At 36.1% G+C, this 26,362-nt stretch overlaps 1 protein-coding gene across 1 annotated transcript; it reads right to left on the reverse strand.

The window, feature by feature from the left end:
• Positions 1-872: 872 nt before the first annotated feature.
• On the reverse strand, positions 873-2,081 carry LOC133849172 (putative mitogen-activated protein kinase kinase kinase 7-like). The gene is made up of 5 exons (XM_062285083.1): positions 1,991-2,081; positions 1,642-1,938; positions 1,413-1,574; positions 1,199-1,340; positions 873-1,135 (listed from the first exon to the last, which is right to left on the reverse strand). The coding sequence occupies exons 1-5, from the start codon at positions 2,042-2,044 to the stop codon at positions 1,011-1,013; spliced, it is 780 nt and encodes a 259-aa protein (XP_062141067.1). The 5' UTR covers positions 2,045-2,081; the 3' UTR covers positions 873-1,010.
• Between the last annotated feature and the right edge of the window lie 24,281 nt (positions 2,082-26,362).

Genomic DNA, 26,362 nt, shown 5'->3' on the forward strand with positions numbered 1-26,362 from the left:
AATCAGAGCTCGAATATGAAGGCAAAAATTTTGATATCTAAAGCGACATCTATCGTTTATTAATGAACTAGCTGCATATTTCATGAGCTGGTTCATGTCTTTGATGACCCTTGGTTTAAATACATGCTATGATTTCTGTGAATAATCATTGAAAACTTCATTTATCACAGTTGGTCAGTGAGAACAAGGATATAAATATATACAATATTATTTTTCTGATTATATTTGGACATTGACGTACTAAATACGATACGGACTTGTTGACGATCGAACAAAAGAAAATCGAAATCAAAATCCAAAACCGCTAATAAATATTAAAAGACGCTGGTCAGTTAATTAAATACCTTAGTAATACAATACTACATTAATAGGGAAGCAAAATATGTTCGGATATATATTCATAAGAAGATAGAAAACAATTAAGTACTCCATAAATATAGTAATAATAAGGTTTTAGGCAGGGGAATAGATTTACTGAAGCAAACTACGTTATTGAGATTATTATAATTCGCACACAGGAGGAAGGAAGAGATTATGGCAAAGCAAAGTTATTAGTTCTACGTGAAATGAGAAGAGGAAGAAAATTCCTAGTGAACTGCAAAACTAATTTGCTTAACAGCTCCCAAAGAGTCTAGTTCACCGTTAATTAATCTCTGAATGAAAACAGCAACTTGCATAGTTCTACGGTCAGAAAGAGAAGGAAGGTTTAGTAATAAAAGTCTACTGCGATAAGGTGGTAATCTAATATTAGGGTTCCAGTTTAAACTACGAAGAGGGAATATAAAAAATTGATTCTGCACTGACTCAATCTTATCTTGATAAACACTATACTGGAGATTTTAGACAAGAGATTCGTACTCAAGGATGCAAAGTTTTAGTGATGTAGAGATCGTTGAATTCTTTCGACCAGCGTTTTATTTACAACAGACAGAATATATAAATAGATGTAGAGTCCAGCCCATGTATATATACACTATAAATAGATATAGAGTCCAGTTAATGGAACTCTTTCATAAAGCTGCAATAATATCCTTTATTTTCGGCCGTTGCTTTGGCTGGGGACTCCAACTGCTTTCTATCAACACTTTTATATGCTCTGGACACTCAGATATATCCAACAATGGGGGTCGAAGATCTTGAAAAAATAAATAAAAAATGAATGGAATCAAACAAATTTTGGTAATTAATGTGCACATACTTTCTTGGGTCACTTTTTTAACGAATGCCAGCATATTGGACGGACCATCTTTGTATGGAATCTTACGACTGAGAACCTCCCAAAAAGTTATTCCAAGGCTAAACACATCGCATTTCTCAGTGAATCGAATGCCATCGAAAATCTGGGCATAGAAAAGAGGAGTTACAATGTACATACATATATAAGTAATCGTATTTATTTATTTTAAGCTTACCTCAGGTGCCATGTACAGATGAGTTTCTGATTTTCCCATTATATTCGTATTGGCGAAATTCGTGAGCTTAAGCACTTTTCTGTCTCGATCAATCACCATATTATGAGGTCGTACATCACGATGAATCTGCTTCGGCGTTAAACTATGCAGATAGTGAAGACCCTGGAAAATATACAAAATTTAATGGATCGAGATATTGACTATATATATTTATATTTATAGTAAGTACCCTGGCTGCTTGGAGCATCCAGTTAATGGCCTGCTCATTTGTATATGGATCAGTTCTCTTATGGATTACTTTGTCTAAAGATGAACCGATGAATTCTGTAACCAAATAGAGTTTGGGCAAGTCAATCAGATAGCCAACAAATTCCACAATATTCTCATGATAAACGGATCGCAATATGCGAATTTCTTTCTTGATCGACGGCAGATTATCTTCGTATACATTGATTGCTTTGATCACTACGTCTCCATCCTCCAACGTTCCTTTGTAGTCAATTGAATAGTGACCACATCCAATATACTACAATAAAATAATAACATTATTTCGCGTATTGAACAATTTATTGAATTACAAATCTATCATTAAGGAAGCTTAAGATTTCTTCGCGTCTAATTTTTCTCTCCATTCCTCTCAACGTACAAACTGGAAATGGAATCAAACGCAAAAATATGTGACATTTCACGCTCAGAACTAAAAGCGATAAGCGCTTTCGTCAATTTATATGTATATGTAGTACATATATGTACATATATATTCTTAATCAGAGACAACAAGTACATATAACATTGCGATAAGATTGCAAAAGTTATTTATGAATTTTTTTGCTTTGGTTGACAGTTTTGTTTGCAATCTGTAATATATTTTCAATGCAATGTGTAACAGGTATTTTACAGTCGAGCACCCTCGACTGTAGCTTTCTTCTTTGTTATTATTACTAAATAATATGTATTGGGATGCGAATAGAAGCGTGATTAGACATTGAGTACGAGGTTAAAAAAAAGTGTTGTTGTCACATTTGAGTTTATTATAGAGATTGACGTCGATGCAAATAATAAGTAATTAATATATTTTTTAGAAAATGAAACATTTCAAAGCAATGAAAGACGTCAATGAATGAAATCAAAGTAAAGAAAGAACAGATTAATTGCAAGAATTGGTCAACAAAATGTATGAAAGGCAAATAAGTATATTGAAATTATTTTCGATTTAGGTTCAGACGTATTTGCTTTTGTTATGAATTTTGTATTGCTTTATTGTTATAGTAAAGTTACGTGCGCTGACTTATGAATGATATAACTTGTTTTGCTTTTCTAATTGCTGCTGTTTGTGATTCACTTTCACAATCATTAAATTACTTAAGAAATGTGATGACACAATAGTTTTGTAGTCATAATAAAATAAACTGCTAGCTTAACAAGCTTTCCGAGAGAATATATTTTGTTATCGTTAATGTGAAATAGAAAATCTTAAAGGGAAACTCACGACAACATAGTCCCTGCTTAACTGCCAAAACGTGTCAATAAACAGTGACCGTTAAGTGAGGTAAAGCAATTTGTAGGTAAGCGAATGGGTAAATAGTTACTTTTGTTGTGTTGACGACAGTTATCTGTCATAGACTAGAAGGATACAAAATGTGACAAAATGCATTTATCTTAATAATTTTTAATGAAAATACATTTTCAAGAATTTACTCATAAGAAATCCTCGCTTAACAGCCACAATTATGCCCGCAAATATAGGCAGCTAAGTGAGACTTTGGCAAACAAACAAATATATGAAGCTAAGCTACGTAAATTTGTCGAACTGCAGTCGATCGTGGATAGCGGAGTGTTGGCAGTGTGAAACTGCTGGAAAAACAGTGCTTAAATGGAGCGATTATGATAATAATTTCAGCACAATTAATGATGCCACACAGATTGGCGAGAGCAAGCGATTGGGGAGAAATGGAAATCAGCAGCAGCAGCGGCAATAAAAAAAAAAAGAGAAGTTTTACCAATAATTACCTACAATTAAAATTGATTTATGAAAATGCGTTTGGGGAAAAGAATGCGAGCGCAACAACAGAGGAAAATGCGGAGCGTGGAATTCAATTAAAAAAGGAGTCGCCAGCTGCCGTTTGCTGCCGATGCTGCTGATGCTGCAGCAGTTGCGCCAATTGCCAATGCCAATCAATTAATAAGAAATGTTCAGCCACACAGCAGCCGCTTCTCCCTCCCTTCCTCCCCCCTCTAGGCTCACTCAATTGGTCAGGTGGGGATCAGAACGTTGCTTAATGTGAGCTGCTCTGCAATTACACAGCCGTAACTAACACGCATACCAGTGCTCACACACACACACACACATGTAAATGCGTATTCACATTGTTACACACACACACACATAATTAACGCGCACGCACGCCTCAGCAGCAGCAACAGCGGCAGCGACGTCGCGACGCAGCAGCGACGTCGCGACGCAGCAGCGTCGAGGACAAATGCGTTTATTTAACAAATTAATTGGCACAAATATGCGATAGGTGGCGCCAGGGTGGCGACAAAGCGACGAACGCTAGAGCGAGACATGAACTTAAATTTGTCGCCAAGGCATCACTAGCCATCTCGCTCACTCGTGTGTGTGTGTCAATTACTTACGCATTGTTGAACCTTTCGCAAAACATTTTTCGTGCCTTGGCCAATGTCCAGCGACAATGTCGGCCGGAATGTAATTAATAAACGTATTAAACGCATGCAGCAAGTGAGCAGCAGCAACAGCAGCATCCACAACCAGAGAGAGAGAGAGAGAGAGAGAGAGTAGCCAGAAGCATCATGGAACCCAATTAATCAGCTGCTGGAGCGACCGCTGTTATCCGCCTCCGCCCACGCACCCCGCCCACTGGTCAATGGTCTATGAAATGCCCATTATACAGCATCGAACGCTCGAAGAGGAATTGGGATACGGATGGAGAGGGAGTGGGAAGGGGAGAGGAGGGGAAGAGCAGAGGGTGGGTGATGAAACCACCCTGCACACACACACATTGCAGAGACAGGAGACAAGAGACACCCCCGTGTGCCAAGTCGTTTCAATATTTGGTCTATTAAGCAGCAGCTTCCTCTCCCAAAACCCACAAAAAAAAAAACGAGAGAAGAAGAAGTAAAGCGACAAAACCAACAACAACATCATAAAAGAACCAAACAAAAAAAAAAAACCAAAAAATAACAGACAGTAGACAATTTTTATATTACAGATTTCACGGGCGCGAAATTTATGAACACATATATTTCAGCCGGCGGGCTGAAACCCAATACCAAATACCAAATACCCTGCAATCGTCGTGTCCATGGGCAAGGGCATATCACGACTCCCAGGCAACTTGAGCAGCCAGCAAAGAAGCGTTGCCCAGCAACCGAACAATGCCGAGGGAGAGGGAGAGGGAGAGTCGCTTACTTCGGCTTGCCAATGGGGGAGTTAACTCCATAAATATGTTCCAATAATTCGTTTCGTTGCAGCATGAGGCATCATGTTTCCACTCAGTGATTCAACAATTAAGCATAATTAACTAGGCTTTGCAATTGGTAATATTATAGGCAAGGTTCCCCTCTTCCCTCTTTCCTTCTACCCTCCCACTCCACAGCTTTTACGACTGCACAGAATGCATCCAATTACTATCATTTTGAATGATCCTTTATATGCTATATTAATTGGCATAGTCTGGAATTTGAATATATATCCAAATAAATAAATAAATAAGGAACACGCATTATTATTACAGATGTCTTAACAATTAAAAAATTGAATGTAATCTTTCTGCAGAATTGTTGAATTACTCATTGTAATGAATCAATCAGAGGATTTTAGGAATGTTACTTCTTTATGAAAATACGTAATTAGTGGATATCAAATACATTTCTTTACCTTAATCCAACTCAAATTTGTTAAGAAAATTTCAATTTTAATTTCGTTTTTAATTTAATAAAATACGATTAGAACTAGAAATTAAACAAACTTAATTATAATTTGATAGTATTGTAATATTATTTATTTATATGTTTATTTCATGAAGATGACATAAATTGTGAAAACTACACTAAAACTTATTCATATAATACAAAATTAGATTGAAATACATTGAATATAAAGCGCCAAAAGCATAAACTATTCGAATTTTAAAATACGTTTTATCTATTATATTAAATCTAGTATTTAATACTATATTTAATTGTAGAGAAAAGAGAGTACTGACTGCTGGAGCCTTGATAAGATAAGAAAGCTAGAGCAGAGTATGCTCGACTGTGAGATACCCGCTCTTAATTTTCAATAAAACAGAAAGAGTGTGGTATTATTTTTTAAATATAACAAAAAAATTTATATCGAAAAAAGTATGAAATAGCGAAGCCTGTATTTGGTATAACGATCTAAAATATTAATAACTTGTAAATAATTGAAAACGTTAAATGTTTAATTAATTTGAACAACTTAATAAATCGGTTTAAATGTAAGCTCTATAATTCACTATATTTTTAAGTGAATATAAAGTTGTATGTTTCAGCTTTATTGTAGAAAAATAACATCGTAAATAAATGAAATACAATAAAGAAGTGAATTTGGAGAGTGTCTTGAGTTCGATGGGAAATGATTTGACCATTAAATGACTTGGCAGTCGGTGGAAGAAATGCAGATTCAGATTCAGATTCAGACTCAGATTCAGATACAATTGCAGGTACAAAGATGGAAATGGAGATGGAGGTTGGAAATGGAGTTGGAGTTGGAGATGGAGATGGAGAGATTTGTATCTGTATCATGAGGATGAGATACTTATGGCTACAATCGCTACAAGAAGCTGGCTCAACTGCAGATGCTTATTTATGGGAGCCACACAACAACAACAACGGCAATGACAACATGGAGTAGCATCAAAGTGACAAATCACTGCCAGGAGTTTGCCTGGGCTCCACTTCTGAATGCTGAATGGTGAATGACTCCCCCGGCTGACAGGATGACTACCAAACAGGATGACTGACTGCCAGGCTTGGCTGACTGGACTATGTGACTACCGTGTGCCTTAAGCAGTTGTTGGTGGAGATGGAGGAGGGAGAAGGGCGATGTAATCACATTTATTTGCGACACTCGAAACAGAAATCTACTGCTGCTGCTTCTGCTTCTGGCTTGACTCACAATTATTGTCTTGTAACGCACACGCCTTCGCCTTCGCCTTCGCCTACCACGTGCCACGCCCCTTCCTCCCCCGCCACACGGGAACTTTATACAAATCGCTGGCAGTCAGCTGGGAGCTGTGAGCTGAGGCTTCTCATCCAGATGCCACAGCAACAATCCATGTCAGCTTGTCATGCCGCGAGTGTCGTTGTCGCTGTCGCTTTTCCCCCTGTTTGGGGGGAGCTGCAAAAAAAGTGGGGAGAAGCCAGTAAATTTGCCTTATCATTTTTACATTTTTTATGCATTTATACATTTTATAAATTGTTTATGTGTTTCATTTGCCGTTACATTGCAGAAAATTTAGTTGAGCCAGAAATTCGAATAAAAAAAGTGAAAATTGAATGCCGAATGCTGAATGCTGATTGTATTACGACTGCTACAGAAAACGAGAGAGATTGAGAGAGAGAGATGGAGACTCGTCAGTTGAAGAATTCGCAAATCATTTCTGCCAACTCACGAAACACAATGAAAATCAGATCCAGAGAGAAAGAGAGACAGAGAGAGAGGGAAAGAAGAGAAGTTTCGATTCAGTTCAATTGCAAAGCATTCACATTAGCAGGCCATAAAGCAATTTTCAAATTTCAATTCACTTTAAGATTTACGATTTACGGGCAACAACTCTCTTTTGGCTGCTGCTGCTGCAGTTCTAAACACAAAAGTTCAACGGCAACCGCATGCCGCATGCCGCATGCCGCATGCCACAGAAAGAGAGACTCCTCACTAGTTGGGGGCATTCAGTGTTCAGTGTTCAATCAAACTTTGCATTTGGCCATCAATCAACACTGTGGCAACACATCAAAGCCGCATGCGTGTTAAAAAATGACTCTGCCAAAAAGCAGAAGAACTTCACATGATCTCTCACTCCGTTTGCCTCATCCCGCATGCCGCATGCCGCATGCCCCACTCTGCTTGCCACATGCGCTACAAATTAGGCTAAACATCAGAATCGCCTCAACGTAGCAATGCATTATTGCGCCTCTGTCGTAAACACAGAAAACACAAAACACTATTCAACTCAACCGAACTGAACTGGAGTCGAGACTTCTCCTCCACAGAGAGAGAGAGAGAGAGGGAGAGAGATAGAGGCGACTGCAGAGGAGAGCAGAGCGAGTCATAGACATAGACATAAATCATACATAAGTCTAAGTAATTGTGTGTGTGGCGCACACAGATGGGATGAAGATGAAGTGCCAAAGGGGCACATGGAGATTGAAGATGGAGCTCAGGCCTAAACGAGTCGAGTCGAGTCGACTCGAGTTGAGGCAGCTGTGAGCTGTGAGCTGTGAGAGTCCAAGTTCGCAAGCTCACTGACTGCGCATATCCGCAGCAAATTAAAATTTCATTAAAAGCAACAAAAACGGATGCATGATTGGCGACAGCATCAGGCACCAAAGCAGCACAACATGCATGCCTACCTACATATGTATGTATACATCTGTATACACACACACACACTCACACACACACATACACTACAGACTGCGAGCTGAGGTGGCTCAAAAAGCACCTAACACGAATACAAAGTTGCTATTAAAACTAAACTAACAAGCAGCTGAAATTGCTCTGCGAGTGTGCTCGACTACGGAATACCCTGCTACAGTGAACACACGCTAATTAGAACCACAAACTCGCTAAGGTAATTCCAAATTTAAGAAGTTATTTTAATTGCTAAACAATTTACTTATTCGAAGCGAATAAAGCATTTATTAATTCGTATTTTTATTTATTTCACTTTCAAAAATTCATTACAACAGAATGGCATTAATTGGAAATCTTAGATGTTAAGAATATCATATTAAAAACTGTAAATTTGTACAATATTATAAATACATATATGTATGTCAATGCTAGTGAATTAATTTTTATGAGTTGAAAATTATTCAATTGAAAGTAAGGCAAGTGAGAAATCTAAATTGAATCTCAACGAAGAGAAACCTTCCATCCTTTTTTAATAAAAATTATTATTCTTTAAATACTCCACTCTAAAATATACCGAATAAATACTAAACTATTCCGAAGTTAATATACGGTATATCGATATAGAACTATGTTAATAGTGCGGTATTATTCTTTAAATATACCGAATTAATATACCAAAGAAATATTGAAAATATACCGAAGTCAATATTTAGTATATCGGTATAGTACTACATTCAAAATATACCACTGACTACAAAATATACCAAATTTTCAACCAAATCAATTAAATGCCGATTGCAGCATTTGTTTTTTGCAGTATAAACTTATTTCTTTAATAACTTTTACAAATTTTATCTAACTGCAACCAAATTATAAGGAGTAATAAATAATGTAGATTGTATTGTTAACGGAGATTAAGATTATACATATATACTTAATGAGCTTGGAAATGCCTCTTTCTGGCTGTCTTATAAAATTCCTGCTGTACAAATTTGTGTTATAATACCGGATATATGTTGATATATGTATATGAAAACAGTCCCTTGAGTTTTATAACTCATGTAGTGATTTTAGTGATGAGTTCTTTTCTTTTTAAAGCTGAAACTACATGCTGATAAATCTCTATCTAAACTAAAAATTCTGAGTAAAGCTGATTGTTTGAGCTCTTAATAAGCACTTTAATTAGAGCTAGCTTGAAAATAACTACAAACAATCAAATTTCAAGTAAGAAACAAGCTAAATTCAAAACTTAATTCATGACCAACTTGTTAAAATACAAATTAATTACATAATTGAATGTGCAAATAAATAAACTGTCAAAGTATATTGACGCGATGTGGAAGAGTATGCAAACACAATCGCGGTGACTGCGGAGTAACTATATCTGCATAGTCGAATGGAGAATAGTGAATGAGTGTGCCACACATTGTGGCAGACAATGGCGTGGCTGCTGTTGCAAAGCCACGGCTAGTTTTACACTTTGTGCAACTGTAACGAGTGTGTGGTGTGTGTGTGTGTGTGTGGCAGCAGCAGTCAGGGATAATAGAAATGTGAAGATGCAGATGGTGATGGTGAGGGGTAAAGGCAAAAGCGGGCAGAGGGGAGAGGAGTGTGTGCCTAAACTTTCGAGTGACTTTTAAGAAGCTCGTGTGGCACTCGAGAGCAGCTTTGTGGGGGAAAATGGGAAAACTGCCAGCACCAACGACAAGGATAGCGATGGAAACAATGACAGAAAGGAAGAGAAGAGACAGAGAGAGAGAGAGAGCGACACTCGTGGCACATTAAGCCGCTTAAACAGGTTAAAATGATTAAGTAATAGTTGTGCTCTCTGCTTAACACCGTATTATGTGGAGCAACAACAGCCAGCAGAATGACAACAAGCACAAGAACTATGACAACGACAATGTGAATGTGAATGTGAATGTGAATGTGAATGTGGATGTGAATGCGACTGGGAGTGTGAATGCGAGTGTCGCCGTTGCTGTGCACAAGTACAGTGATAACTAGCAATATCCGACTGCAACGAAGTGCTGTTGACGGATGAAATAGTTGCAGGGAAAGCACATGGCAGTCTTTTAGTCTTAGCTTTGCACTTAAATGCCACTTTTCTCTATCCAAATTGAGTCAGTTAAGTGAGTCTCAGAAGTCGAAATCATTTATTCACTTATTTCAATAGAAGTTGCAAATAAATAAATAGAATCTAACACACTAATGTATAACACAAGCTGCTTTACTCTTTGGCACTTAAATGCCTCTTTTTTTTATCAATAATAGTCCAATGAAATGTATATTAATACCTTGGCTACCTTCACTTGGCTTTGCTTTTCATTTAAATGCCAATTTTATCGATTCAAGTTGAGGCTGTTAAGTGTGTCATAGACGATTTAACCATTTATTTATTTATTTAAGTTTAAGTTGCAAATAAATTTATATCAACATATTAATGCAAAGTATTGGCTGGCATTCATTAGAAACAAAAGAGAATTTCAGGAGCTTCACTTCGCATTGCTTTTCACTTAACAGCCTATTTTCTAGATCCAAGTTGAGGCTGTTAAGTGAGTTTCAAAACAGTTTCAAAACATTTACTACAATAATTTATTCAAGTTTAAGCGAGTCTTTGTATTTTTATTGATTTATTTTCTTTTTTTAAGTTTAATAATTCAAATAAATGTATAATTTAAAGCACTGTTTGTATCGTTGAATCATTTACGTACGCTGTTAGGCAGTGATCACTGTAGACCGTCTCTCTCTCGTTCTGTGTGTGTGTGTAACAAAGGCTTTGTGCTGTTTGTTGGACTTAACATAATACGTATACGCCACGTCTGCCTACACATGCACACGTTGGAGCGCTTTGTTGTGCAAACATGCCTAATTAGTGTCAACTATTAACATAAAGAGTGCACTTCACATAAGAACTCGAGACGACAGCAGCAACAGCAACATCAGTGGCAACAGTGGCAACAGTGGCAACAGTGGCAACAGTGGCAACCACAGCAGCAGCAGTGGCAACAACGAGACTTGATGACTGAGCTGGCCATAACTAACACTCGACTTCAAGTTGACTAAGCCCCAACAATGCCAAAGGAGCGAGTGTGTGTCCTTAATGCTGCTGTTGCTGCTGCTGTTGCTGTTGCTGCTGTGGCAACATAAAACGCGTGCATTATCTGCGCTCGTCAAGAAGCAAATGAAGTGCGAGGAGGCTGCCTCAAGTATCATTGCGGCACTCATGAGTTGTGCTCGTTGTTGTTGTTGGTTGTTTTGTCGACGCAAACTGCAAACAACAATGTTCTACAACACATTCTGCAAGTTGCAACACATTGCACTTGGGCACCCACATTGACCATATCCTGCGACACATCCTGCAACAGGAAGCGCACACACACCCAAACCGAGCACCGAACAATAAGGCTTAAAACAACATTTAAATAGTTGCAACAGTTGCGTGTTGCAGCCACAGTATGGGGCAGGACACTCGACACTGGACACAGGAGATTGGAGATTGGAGCAGCAGCAGCTGCTAATGCTTGCTTCGCATTTCTGATGATGGACTTTTAAGCCCAGTGGGCAACTGATTCCCCAAGCTAAAGCTCGCTAGCTTTTCTCTTTTTCTCTCTTGCTCTTCTCTCTTCTCTTCTCTCTCTTGCTCTGGTTTGTCGCTTAAATCACATAACTTTGGGCAACAGCTCGAGTCGAGTTTTGGGGCGCTAGAAACTATGCAAAAATTATGTGCGGCAAAAAGTCTTGGAAAACTCTTTAATACAGTCATAAATTTGGCGCCTGCCAAGAACCTGTCACAAGTGGCCAAACTTGCGAAGAGGAAGAGAGTGGAGGGAGGGGGATGGGAAGAGAGAGGCGGAGTCTCGCATGCAACTATTTAAAAGCCATAAAAGCTGAAAGCTGTTGCCCAACGGATATGCCAGCCGGATGCAAGTGATAGGCATGAGTTGTATACACACAAGCTCACGCGGCACGAGGCAAGCACTGAAAGAGCCATACACAGAAGGGGGATGGAGAGAGTGGGGAGTGGGGAGTGGGGAGGGAGGAAGCAAGGATCACACCGGGCCGAACACTTTCCGGCACATTTGGACAGCACAATAGCACACCGCAAACAATGGACAAGGCGACCAACATGCCACCCCCTCTCTCTCTCTCTCTCTCACTCTCTCTGCGCCTCTCTCTTTCTCGCTTTTTCTTGTGCGCTGCAGTTCAGGGGGCGTGGTCGGGCGGGGGGCTGAAAAGTGTTGCCAAAGCTACAAGAGCTTTGCAGCAGAGCACACTAATTGCAACTCATGTAAATCGACAAGGACAACGACGCATACACGCACACACACTTACGCACACACACTCACACACAGGCAGACTACATTGAGAGTCATAATGCCAACGACAAGGACGAGCTGCGAACGACGCTGACAAACTACAAGTGAAAACAACTAAATATCCAAATACGAAAAAAGCAACTCGCCGAACTCTGAATGCTCTTCATAGCTAAAGCTTTTACTATTTTCGCAATAATAATAATATTTGTCACTTTTCAATTGGTAATTCACATAATGTAATTTACTTACAATAGTTCTAAGAATTGTTGATTACTTTAACCGGAAGTTAATAAATATTATATATTTTAAAATGTTAGAAGTATAAATCAATAAATAATATTGAATATAGCAAGAATATAATATAATATTTCAAGCATATAAATGTTATATCGGTGGAGGCTAGTCGATACATTTTATCGATATCAGTTGGCATTAGCAAGTCGATAGTCACGAAGCTATCGGTATTTGCAGTCATCAGTAGATCATCAGAAGTTGTAGATCATCAATTGTTAAAAGAAGATCATCAATTGTTTAAAGTAGATCATCAACAAGATTAAATCATTAAATCTTAAGAGGAGATCATCAGCAGTAGTAGATCATCAGTTTAAAGTTAATCGTCAGACGTAAAAAGTAGAGCTGAAGCAGCAGAAGTCGTCAGTTGTAACGTAGCAGGAAACAGTATTAATCAAGTTTATCAAACAGTACTATTATTACGAGTATTCTTTTAAATTATTATTATAAGCCTTACTATTTACCTAGCGTAAATTTACTATCACTGGCTGCTTTGGCCTTTGACTTATTATAAAATATCCATATTCGATAAATATTAGATAAATATACCAATTAACGCTACTACTAAATACTAACATAAAAAAAGTACAATATAAAGTGTATTATAATGTTATAAACAAGATCAATAAGAATAATTAAAAATTTAAAGTAAGATGCAATGTAAGAAATTTTATTATTATCTTACATTACATGTTTAATTATTCGTATTGATCTTGTTTATATCATTATAAAATACTTTTATATTATTCTATTATTTATTTACACTGTCTAAAATGCTTGAGAGTATATTTAATACCATGTAGATACCAAAATATAAAACACTATTCAATTTCAAAAAATTACTAAGCAATAATAATAATAAATCTTTAAGTTAATATAAGTTGGTTTCAATTTCGTCATATTTTGTATACTTGCATTTAAAAATAATTAGTTAAATTTTGATTGTTTTTTTAAATTATGTAGTTGTTGCTCGCTTAGCTGATGTGCCTGAAATGGCAGTGCAAGAACAAAGTCAGTGCTGGAAACGGGACTCAGCAAGGACAACGAGTGTAAATACATGCATATATCCTGTGTAAAACTTGAAGTAGTGCTTAATAGTTAGTTAAGTCGAGTTGAATGCGTTTTTCGACACAGGCAGGCAAGCAGGCAGGCGAAAAAGAGCAAGAGATAGCTGCAATAGAGTGAGAGAGAAGACGAATCATGCTGCACTTTGGCTGCTTTTGAATATTGAGTGAAATATTGTCGGAGGGGGAGGCAATGGGGAGGCGGTGGGCGGGGCCAATTGGGGCCTGACTGTTGCTGCTGATGTCGCCTGTAATTTATTTACATTGCAATTAGTTCTCAGCTCCGTAAAGGATTATAAACTTTCGCCGCACACACATACTTAAGCTCATCTCGCACACGTGTGTGTGTGTGTGTGTTTGTGTGTTATAGCTGTGTGTGTGTGTGGCAGAAGAAACTGCAACTTGGGCCCTAAGCAAATTGACATTAAGTCTTTGCGAAATTTTCTAACACAGATCTTTAAGTGCTCTTATACACAAAGGATAATCGATGTATGTGTGTGTGTGTGTGTGTGTGTGTGTGTGTGTGTGTGTGTGTGTGTGTGTGTGAATATTTGAATTTATATTAAAACAGTTTTACAGTATGCTACGTATGTACAGTGTATAAAGACGTTTATTTAATTGGTTTATTTTTATGATTATTGTTATGAAATCTTTAGAGTTATTGTACATTTTGTATAGACAGATTTATTTAAGTTATTACTAACAAAGAAAACAAAACTAAGTACTGAATAAACCAAATATTAGTACCAACTAAAAATTTGAATGAAAATAAAAACTACTTTCTTTATAAAAAATGTAAAAGACCAAGTGCGTCTATTCTAATGACCAAGAAAAATTCACGATGTTTTGAGTAGCTTTAATAAAATGTTTGAAAAGCACACTCTCTTTAAATGCATATAATAATTTGAATAATATATTTACAAGTTTTTGTTTATCAAATTCATTTTTATCTTCATTAAAGTAATAAATAATAAACGAACTTTAACCTCAGAGCAGCAGTGTAAATATCAAAAGACAGCACACCAAGCTCATAAACTGCATTGCGAAAAGCGGGCTTACGAATTTTCAATATTGCCTCTTGCCAGCGTGTTTGTTGTTGTCCACCACGCAAAAATGCAGTGAGAGCGGATCATAGGTAGAAAGCTCGTGAGAAAGCTTTCGCATGTAAGCTCTCTCAGAGCAGCGCTTAGTACTAAGAAAGCGTTCGACATTATTAGCGTAACAACAGAAAACAAGACAAATTTGTATGGAAATATCAAAATTGAAAGAGCGAGATAGAACGAGTGAGGTGAGCGAGTGAGCGATATGCCGAGAGCTTGCACAGTGCGCGAAAGTCACGAACATGCCTCCAATTTTGGCCGATTTCCGTGCACATCGGGTTTGGCACCAAAGTGCAGTACTGCCATGAGACTGCCAATGCTGCCATTTGAGTGCCAGTGCTGCCATTTAGTTCAGCTGACGCCGCTAATAAGTGAAGTTAATCAGAACATTTTCTCTTTGTTGTTCGTTTTGATAAGCAAACGCATGTATTAATGTGTGAAGGGTTTTTGTTTTAATTAGAGTAGCATATTTGTAGCTGCGCATAATGGTGTAAATAAGTATAAATAAGTAATAATATTTATTATTTGTAAAACCTATTACATGAAATATTTTTGTGGTATCGTTTTGCTTGACCAAATAATTGAAAGCCAGTTCGACACATTGATGGAATATTTAAAATCGCGAAAACAATATTTTGAACTTGAATAAAGATTTTATCTTTTTATAGTCAATTTTGATAGGATATAATTTTTATTCAACATTATTATTAGTCTGGATTTTAACACTCATTTATGTTAGTGACACTTAAAAATAACTTTACATATTTTAAATACTATTTTTAATAATTCGTTGTTTGAAGTGATTGTTAATATCATATTATTATAATAACATAGCTTTCGTAATATCGTAAGTACAAAGCTCGATTTAGTTTTATCATTGTTAGCCAAAATACTGTTTAATCAAATTAGATAAAATAAATGAAATAGTAATATGATTTTCACAATTTCTATTGAAAACTAGATTTAATTTCCTCATTGGTAATAAACAGATAGTTTACACATGAATTCCATAAAATGTACATATATTATTTTCACAATATTTGCAGCACTTTAAGCCACTTAAATGTTGATAGCCAAGTGTTGCCTTCACCTGCTGACTGCTCATCCTTCATCCTTCAGCCATCCTGCGGCGTTGACTCCTTTGGCGCTTGCTTTGTTCTGACAAAGCTGTGCAGAAGCCTAAAATTCTATTGGGATTCGCCGGCTAATCCCTTTGGTAGTTCACGGCTTAGCACGTGCTTAGCTGCCAAATCGTTCACATCTAATGCTTCCATCCACTGCTCAATGCGCAATATTCAATGCTCAATGATCAATGCTCGACCACCGACAATCGAACACAAAGCTTTGCTTCCTCTTTACTCTTTCCTCTTTTCTCTTTCCTCCAAACACTTAAAGTATTCATCGATTCGCAGTCAGGGTAAAATTGCAATTCGAACTGCAATGGAATCTGTGAAATGGGAATAAAAAACTATTCATTTTTATTATAGTAGTTATTGTGCTACTTATATTGCATATTAAAGATCACACATATAGTACTTTTATAGTTTTAAATAATAGAAGAAAAAAAAGAAGACTTAAAATTGTGTTCCATTTTTAATGGCTAAATTTAATATATGTATGTTTCAGCAGAAAATTTCAAATATTGTATTAAACATTAATAGATATTATTTTAAAATAAATTTACAGTATATATTCAGTACATTTCATATTAATCGCAAGCATATTTAGTAAATGAAATAAGAAAAAACGGAAAATGTATTACAACAAATTTGAATTATTGAATCAAATATAATATATAAAATACTTTTTTCATTGCAACATTGGAATAAATTTATTTATCATAAATGTATTTTTCAGTATATTTCATTAATGCAACAAATACTTTTGCCTTCATAAATCATGTGAAAATCAGAACATTGAAACTGTAAAGAATAAATTACATTTTGTTTAATAGTTTTAAAGCATTAAAACAAATCTATTTTAGGATATATATTCAATATATTTTATTTCCAATCTAAACATATTTGTTATATTTCTTTAACATATAATCTGTTCTTAATTAAAATGTAAAGCATAAAAATCAAAACGCTTTTTATTTTTAAGTAACAATCAAATAAAAGATACCCATGTAAAGGATTAACTTAAGTTTTTCTGAACTGACTTTTCAAGGTAAGTTCCCACCAAAAATATCATAATATACTTCCGCAAAAATGTGAATAAAATGAATAATTTACAGTCATCTCCAACTAGCATTCTTCTCTTTTTCGATTCATTTTTATGAATTCTACATATAAATAAATAAATAGAAACCACTTTTCGCGTCCAGGCGGAAATGGCAAACAAAACGCCAAGGCAGAAGAAAAGTGCATGAAGCTTGAGGAGCGGCAAGTTTGTGAGGAGGCGTAAAAGGCGTCAGGGGCATCAGGGGCGTGGCTCGTCTATTGTGCGGCAGCCGCAACAAAAGCGAAAAGCGATGCGATGCGATGCCAAATCAAAAGCAGAGCAGAGCACAGAAACACTTGGAATAGAATACAGAAACGCAAAAAAAAAGTGTTGTCAGTTTGGTGCAATGCTCATTTTTCTTGCTCAGAGTTTATATTGCGTCGTCGTTGCTACGTCGGTTGCACTTTCGACTTAAAGATGGACCACGAATCGAGAGGGGGGGCAGGGGGATGCACTTGAAGCACAAACGGAAGTGCCACGTCTTCAACTGACGACAGACGGACAGACGGACAGATGGACAAACGGACAGAGAGCAACTGATTGACTGCAGCAGCAGCACTTGGCAACTGTTTTTCTCAAACTGAGTCTCAAACTCAGTTGGCCATGCTTTAAACTTTCCCCCTCCCACTCCTCTAATGAAATCGTTAAGCGCTTTAGACAGAACGAGAAGGAGATGGAGACAAAGAGGAAGGCGGTTTACGTTTAATAGCTTTTTGGCTCAACTTTTTTGCGCGCCACTTTTCTCTCCCAAACTCGGACTTCGCCTTCGCCTTCGCCTTAGTCTGGAATTGGATTTGAGTTGGATATGGCTGAAAGACTTATTACTTAATGACGCTTCATTTGGTGATGCGGCCAAAAGTCGCAGGCAGCGTTTCATTGACGCATCATTAGACACACATAAAAACAAAGTCTCTTTTCTCTTTCACTTCCCCCCCTCACTCTCTCTCTCTCTCTCTCTCTCTCTCTCTCTGTCTCTGTCCCTCTCCTCATCCACCTGCCACTGATTAAAGTGTCTGCATCGACTTCATGGCCCATTGCCAAAAGTCTTTTAATTGCTTTACACGACACAATATTTTGGGCCAAAGTTTGTTGGGAATTTAGACGCGGATTTGCACAGCAAAGTTTATTAATTGATAATTATTACAATGAATCTGCTTATTTCCTATTGCAATAGTCCACAAAAAAGTCTTAGCTCGAGCTCTTAATAAATTAGGAGACATGCAAGAAAGCGTAACAACAATGTTGTTACAACATATGTATAGTAATCTTAAATAGTCTATAAACAGAGAAAGAAATGTAAAAGAAATCTAAATTTTAAAATGCTCAATATAGATTCAAGAATTTGCTACAATTCGACATTTTTGCATTCTTGCATTTTTAGGAATGCCCATTCTAAACTTATTATATGTCTTTTTATCATGATTTCAGAATTTACCTCGTGGGGTAAATTTTGACATCATAATTCTAGACTATTTGTGTATCAACAAAATTGGCAATCAATAATTGAAATATGAGCAGGTCTAGGCTGTTATTTATATAATTTTATTTGGAAATCAAATAAGGCACATATAAAAATTTATAAATTTACAACATTTATATAATCAGTTAAGATTTATCTATTTATTTATTTATAAAGTTAATGATGTAAGATGAAAATAGCAATTTTTCAAATATCTTTCATAGCTATACCTTTACAAAAACTACATTGATTTCATATTTACTAAATCTGAATTAATCCAAATTTCAATAGGTAAATTTTAACTACTTACTTTAGGAACTAACAACCTCCTAATTATTTAATATGTTGAATAAAAATTCACAACAAACTACAGTAAAATTAATACTAAAAAGTACTGTAATAACATAATTAAGCAAACAAAATATTTGATAGATTTTAACTATTTATTTATTAGATTAAATGTAAATGCAATAAATATCAACTGCAATACAACTTAAACTATTGCAATATGGGTATTACTATTAAGTCAAAGAATAGTTTGTAAATTTTGTTTATTTCTGTATTAAAAGTGCATATGTATATTATATTATACCTATTTCCATATTTTTTTATCTTAGTTTAACATCACTTTATAATATATAATATTTCAAAACAAGTTAAGAAATTTGATATATTTATTTCTTAGATTATTATATCTATTATTTTTATTATTAACAATAAATGTTAAACATTAGCTTAATAACTTGATATCTATTAAGAACAGCTTGTAAATTTCATGTATTTATTTTTAAGTTTAATTACTTTTTTATTATTATAAATTTTACAACAATTCGCCAAATAAAAGTAAGATTAGCAAAAGCAAACGAAATATCGTTGAAGACAAGTAGGTAAACTTAATTTATTTAATAACTTAGATTTCTTATATATTAATACCTGATATATATATTATTTTTAATAAAGTAGGTACATTTAATTTATTAAATAACTTATATTTCTACCTGATGTTTATATTATTTTTAATAAAGCCAAAACAGTTAAAGCACTTAATAAATTTGATCAATGTTTTTTAAAGAACTAATAACCTATTATTGATATTATTTCTTACGTTTACATTTACACAAACTGCACTTCAACGATTAGCATTAAAATAATGCAAGTTTTATGCAAACACTCTTAACTTTTAACACTTTTTAAACTCAATCAAAACGCTGCCGCAGATAGGAGAAGAGAACTATTTTAAAGTCGTGTCTAAATGACGTGTTAAGTGCTTTAAAAACTACTTTACATAATCGCGCTTAAATTGCAATTTAATGTTCAGCTGATTTTCCCAGCAAACTTATTATTTATTTCGAGTGAGTGGGAAAGAGAGAAAGAGAGTGGGAGAGAGATAGAGAGAGCGAGTTGAGTTTTCAGTTTCGAGTGGAGTTGTTATTGTTTTGTTGTGTTGTGTTGTTATTGTTAAATTTTGGACTAACAAAAACAAGGCAGACAAACGATGCTGCTGCCTCAAGTTGTTGTTATTTTTAACAGGTGCTATCCATAAAGCTGAAGTCGACAGCGTTGATGATGTGCTCTCTGCATAATCTCTGACAACGTCAATTACCCCGACCAGGTGCAAAACACTCTCTCTCTCTCTATCACTCTCTCTCTCTCTCTCGCAATTGGCATTTAAAAACCAAGTGGGCGTGGCATGTGTCGATGTGGCTGTTGTTGTCAGTAAGCGGATTATATCAGTTTTTGTGCAAAGTCAAAAACCATCGAACGATAAAGTTAAAGCGGGAATTATATAGAGTGAAAGAGATGGAAATTAAGGGAGAAACTTAGCAACTTCAAGTTAAACAATTGTCCTGGATGATCGTCATCATCATCCTCATTCTCATTCTCATCCTCATCGTCATCCTTATCTGCATTTTTTGTGCTGTTGCTGCTGCTGGCTTTTGAAATGTGAAACACGTCTAATCCTTTGAGAGCTGTCACAGTAAATGTGCTTCAAGCTGCCCAACGGTCAGACATTTATGAAAAATGATTATAAATGCACAAAGCATGCAGCGCAAGTGAGACAGAGACAGAGACAGAGACAGTGAGTGGGAGAGGGAGACTCAATTTGAATGGCGGACGCACAAAAGTATGCTACGAAAAATGGCAAATAATTAAACATTTGATGGCGACGCGACGGAGGCAACGGCTAACAAAATGAGCAAGGAGCCAGGAGCCAGAGGTGAGCCTGGCAAAAGGCTTACAATAGCTTGTCAGCTAACCAGACAGCAAGAGAGAGGGACAGAGAGAGAGAGATAGATAGAGGCGACGAAGCGTGTGGAATGCAAGTGGAAATGGAAATGGCAATGGGAACACCGCAAAACCGCAGCTGCAAGCGCTGCTAATGAGTGGCCAACGGGTTAAATGGCGGACGACAGAGTGCGAGCGAGACGGTGAAAGGGCGAGAGGGAGAGGGAGAGGGAGGCGTCGCCTATGCACTAATTGAAACAGCAGCGTCAGGCGAAAATACAATGGCCGACACCTGAGCAGCCAACACAGTCAGCCAGAGCAGCCAGCAGCCAAATAGGTGGCTAGGTGGCAAGCTCAGGTGCCAACAAAAGAGAGCGAGAGCAAGAGCGAGACAGAGAAAGAAAGAGGGACAGAGAGAGGGAGCTGAACCAACAAATGCTTCTAGCAAAGTGGCCGCCGTTTGATGAGCTCCAAATGAAAGGCAGCAGCTGGCGCCAAGTGTTTGCCAAAGCTGCAGGGGAACAAAGTGGCCACACACACACACACATACAAACACTGCTTTGAATGCAGACACAACACACACACACACATACACACAGGCAGACAGACAGTCTGTTGGTCAGTTACACAGGCAAATGACTTTGAGTGCAACAGAAGCTGATTATGGCCAAGGATTTTGGTCAATAAGTTGCGTCCAGCACTCCACTGCAGCTTTGGCTTAATGCATTTTGCGTCTTGAATCAATTAGCTGATGACTGCAGCTCTTAGCAGCAACAGCAACAGCAGCTGCAGCTGCAGCAACTGAGCCACCATAAATGCAACTGCGATTAGCCAAATTAAACGACTCCGCTGAAAACGCTCGAAGCGACGCAACTCAAAATTTTACTCTATGCTTTCAATTTCAAAATTACTCTACATCCAGTTTAATGAATATATTATCAATATTACAATAATAGAGAATTAATAGTTATATTATATAATAATACTATAACTAATTTAAAGAATATGAATTGAAAAAGAAATTTTATTTAGAGCATAAGAAATATACTTCGATCTTAACACTCATTACTTTGATGATTTATTGCATAAATTTACTACCGTAAACGCTACTGCGATTAGACAAATCACTAACCCAAAATGTTATCAAGGAAAATGATTTCAGTTTCATATTTACTCTACATCGAATAACGACGAAGTCAACTAGTATCCTTTGAAATTTAACTATAGTGACAGAGTTAATGTAATAATTCTAATAGAGTTCGAAGTTTTCCAGTTGCGTGAATGTAATATTTAAGTATTAATAATACATATAAGAAACTAAAGAAATTAGAACTCTTTTATTACTAATTTAAGGAATATGAATTTAAATGAAATTACTATTATGAATTATGCTACGATTTTATTATTTTCATTATTTTTATGTTTTTTTGTAAGAATTAACTACTATAAATGCATAACATCGAGTATTAAAATTAAACGAGTCCGTAACTGCGCTTGAAACCTAAAGAGATACGATAGGATTAACTCGGAAATTGAGTAGTAAATATAATACATATAATAATATGAATTAAAGTAATTATAACTACAAACAACATTTATGAGTATTAGAAGAGCGTGAGGTATCCTTGAATTTGAATTCCAATTTATACATTTCTATGTCTACCACAGTTTATCGATATGAGAATATGAAAGTGACGAGACATGAAGAAGAGTCAGAGTCAAGAAGTCTTTATCACATAACCCATTTTTTATTACGAAATCCATTCGATTCGCCAAAAATGTTGAATTTGATAAAAGCCAAAATCCAATGTACTCATTTTTAATGAATTGTGGGGAATGAAAATCAAATGAAATAAGTTTTAATTTGCTATTCCTACAATAATAATGAACTCGATTACTAACAAATATATGATTACTAATTTTAGATATTATTTTGTAGAGTATATGAAATATACTATTATCATTGTTTCTATAAACCAAAATGCATAGCTGTAAAAGAAGATGCAAATGCGATATGTCAAATCAAATAATTCATAAAATAGTTTAACAGTTGGCATATTAACTAAACATATAAAATAACTTTATGATTACCAATTCCAACATAGCAATCTAAGTTAAGTATGTAGTATTCATGTTTAGATCGAAGAATGTCATTCATTTTATATGTAAAAGTAAAGATGGCATTCATTTTTTATTTTAACCCAATTTCTCATTGTGAATTTGGTGTATTAAACATTACTTTTCAATTGCAGCACTTAAATTACATAAATCTTGATTCAGAAATAATTAAAGTAGATATAGAAAATATTTTATTACAAAATTTATAAATTAGTCAATCATGATTATAAAGTCATTAGTTTACTTTCAATTTCTTTATGGTTTTCAAAGATTTTTCACTCGCTACTGTAATGTGGCGCGATTGAAGTTGCATGAATGAACTTGCAACACTCGAGATCAAATCGAGATAATCTGAATTGAAGAACAACTGTTGAAATGAGGCATAAACGTGTCTGTTGAATAATTACTATCGATGGCCATTAAGTAAGTAGCTTTAGCTGTAATCCAGCTTGTTCGTTCTACAAAACACGTATACGTACCGTAAGCCCTAACCCCTTTCTAGGTATGGGTAGCAAGAGGAGGAGTAGTGAGGTGAGCGGGTGGGGGGTTAAATCCAGAGAAATTCGCAACATTTGTCACGGATTATGCATATAAAACTTTCACTCCAGCTCGAGCAACTCATCAAATATTCATGCAATCGCCGAAAGCCAACGGCTCCAGGCATCTTTCCCTTGCCCCTTTCCTTTCCTCTTCCCCTTCCCCTTTTAATGCATGTGTGCTACCTGCAGCTTGTGGCCAAAACTGAAATCTGAAATCCGAAATGCCAAAAGTGAATTGAAGGGGAAAATGGGGAGAAACCAATTTGCAGCAAAGCATTTTTTATGAATGATTCGTGTTGCCCGAAAACTTCTAGGGATTAGGTGACGACTGTTTCATACTAAACTAGCTTCTCCCCTTCCCCTTTCTCTACTACCACTTTGCACATAAACTGTTCGTTGTTGTTGTTGTTGCTGTTGACTTCCATTTTGGCATAAATAATTTATCATGCACAAATTAGCGTACGGATTTCAGATTTATGCTCAGCCAACCAGCTTCACACACACACTCACACACACACACACACACACACACACACACACACACACACACTCACACACATGACTGATGGCTGCCTTGTTGTGCTGACAAAGCCAGCTCCCCTTTCCCTTCCCCCTTCCCTTTGCTCTACCTCTCTTCTGGTGTCCATTCTCTGGCTGCCTTCGCGACGTTGACAAACTTTTCTGTTGCTTTTTGCCCCGCGTTTTGTGTGTGTGTGTGTGTGTGTGTGTTTGGGTATAAAAAATAATTCTGGTCAACCGCAACAATTTTCGGGCGGTTTTCCTTGAACGTGCTAAAATAAAAAAGAGAAGAGCGAAGGCAAAAACACACACAGAGCGAGAACTGCCAAAAAAAGGGATAAATTATGAACAAAAAGCCGGCAGCAAGTGCGGCAAGTGGGGCAACAGGAGGCAAGGGGCATGGGGCATGGGGCAAGGGGCAAGGACATGCCCGCAACTTTGTGGGGCATGACAACAGCGAGAATGTCGACGTCGCGTCGCGTCGCAAATGTTTGAAATTCTCAGGCGGCGCACGCGCTCGCCTTGCCTCGCCTCGCCTCGCCTTTCTACCTGCCCCACTGTGGCGAGTTGCCCCTCTGCCCGCTCTCCACTCGCCATTCTCCACTCTGATGCTGTGCTGTCAGTTGGTCGGTGTCGTGGCTGCCTCTGCACTTCTAATGTAATCAACATCTTCTAGTTTTAATTGCATTTAGCGTTGCGAACGACGCCTAATTCGATTGTAACGGTCAGCTAACACAGAGGCAGCCCTTTGGCCAAAGTTGCCTCTCCCCACCCTCTTCTCCCCTTTCCACCCACTCTCTTCAAGTAGTAGTACTTAATGAGAGTTGAAGGTAATTGGCTGTTTTTATGGCCACGAGTTGACTTTGAATTCTGTGTGGCAAGTTGCTTCCGCTTCCTTCGCTCCTTACTTCCTGCTGCTGACATGGCTAATTATAAAATCAATGTAAGTAGCTGCATGTATGTACATAGGTGGACTACTCGATGCAACACAACTCCAGCAGAGCTGCAACTGCAACACTCGAAGAGACACGAAGCATATTGCACAAGACAAGAGACAAAGCGTCGAAGCAACAGACGAACAAACAGACAAATAAACAAATAGACCAAGCAGACATTGCAACGAATCGTGGGAGCAAAAGGAAAAGATAGAGATAGAGAGAGACAGAGAAAGAGAGGGAGAATGGTTAGATAGATACTCGAAAAGTTTTTCAATATGAAAAGCCGTGGCACAAGAGAAAAAAAAAAGGAAGGAAAACGACTGTGAGCAACACACAGACTGTCGCACAGTGGTTTGATCGATGCACTTTGGCTGAGCGCCAAATCGATATGCATAAATCACATTTATCGATTGCTCTTGGCATATTCATATTCCTTTTCAAAACATAATAATAGCTGTATTTGTCATTATGTGTAGATGCTCACGAATTCCAGACCACAAACAAATTGCAATTATTCTCAATATAAATTTGAATTCGATCTATCAAGCCATATAATATAATATAATATATATCAATACTTTACATACAATCTTAATATTATAATATAATAATAATAATTATTTAGAGTTTTAATCTTTATTTTTATTAAATATTATAATAATATTGCTTTATGAACAATTTTTTTATTAGAATATAATAAGACATTATTTAGAGTTTTAATCCTCATACCTATTAAATATTATTATAATATTATTATTTAATTTCAAATACAAAAATTATAATAAATCCAAATTTTTTATTTGCTTCATTTAATATCGGCTAATTTTATGTTATTTTAGTAACACAAAAGTACATTAAATTATTAAATTCAGAATATATTATAATAAATATTTTGTCATTTTACCTTCATTCTTTTACCAATACATTGAAAACAATAAACTAACGAAATTATATATTTCTAAACAGCATTTAGTTTATAGCAATGCATTTTGGTCTATAGTAGTATTACATATTTATTTATTAATTCATTTAATTTTTAAAATATTTATGCATTTGTTTTAATAAATTATTCGCTACGAAACCTATTTCCAATTTTTATTTCTACCCATTTTTGTAGATCATTTAAGTAATGTAATACATTTTACTAAAACTTATTTTAAGTACATGTATTATTTAGTTATTCCTTAATGTAATAAAAGTTAAATAGGAATGCAACATCAATTATTTTCTTATTTTATTAGGGAAGAATTTTTAATAGAGACGCTATCCTTAATTTCGCAGCTTTAGCATATTTGTAATAATTCATGCATTAATATATTACATTTGTTATTATTAAAATATATATTTAATTAGCCCTAATTTATCTATCATTATTTATTATAATTAATACTATTTACTGTAATTAAGAAGCACATGAGTTGAACAAGTTTTTATATAGACAGTAAATGCGAATATCAACTGCAAATTTCATTTCAAATATCAAACTAAAGTTCAAGACAATTTCACCTGCTGTGGACCACTGTGCGTGTGCGTCTGAG

This window comes from Drosophila sulfurigaster, chromosome X (genome assembly GCF_023558435.1).
Source record: "Drosophila sulfurigaster albostrigata strain 15112-1811.04 chromosome X, ASM2355843v2, whole genome shotgun sequence".
Classification (NCBI taxonomy): Eukaryota; Metazoa; Arthropoda; class Insecta; order Diptera; family Drosophilidae; genus Drosophila; species Drosophila sulfurigaster.

Coding starts and splice junctions, on each gene's coding strand:
- LOC133849172 (XM_062285083.1), bottom strand. CDS start 2,044: ATGGAGAGAAAAATTAGACGCGAAGAAATCTTAAGCTTCCTTAATGAT. Junction 1,939..1,990: donor GCTTCCTTAATGATAGATTT/GTAATTCAATAA, acceptor ATTTTATTGTAG/TATATTGGATGTGGTCACTA. Junction 1,341..1,412: donor ATCTGTACATGGCACCTGAG/GTAAGCTTAAAA, acceptor TTCTATGCCCAG/ATTTTCGATGGCATTCGATT.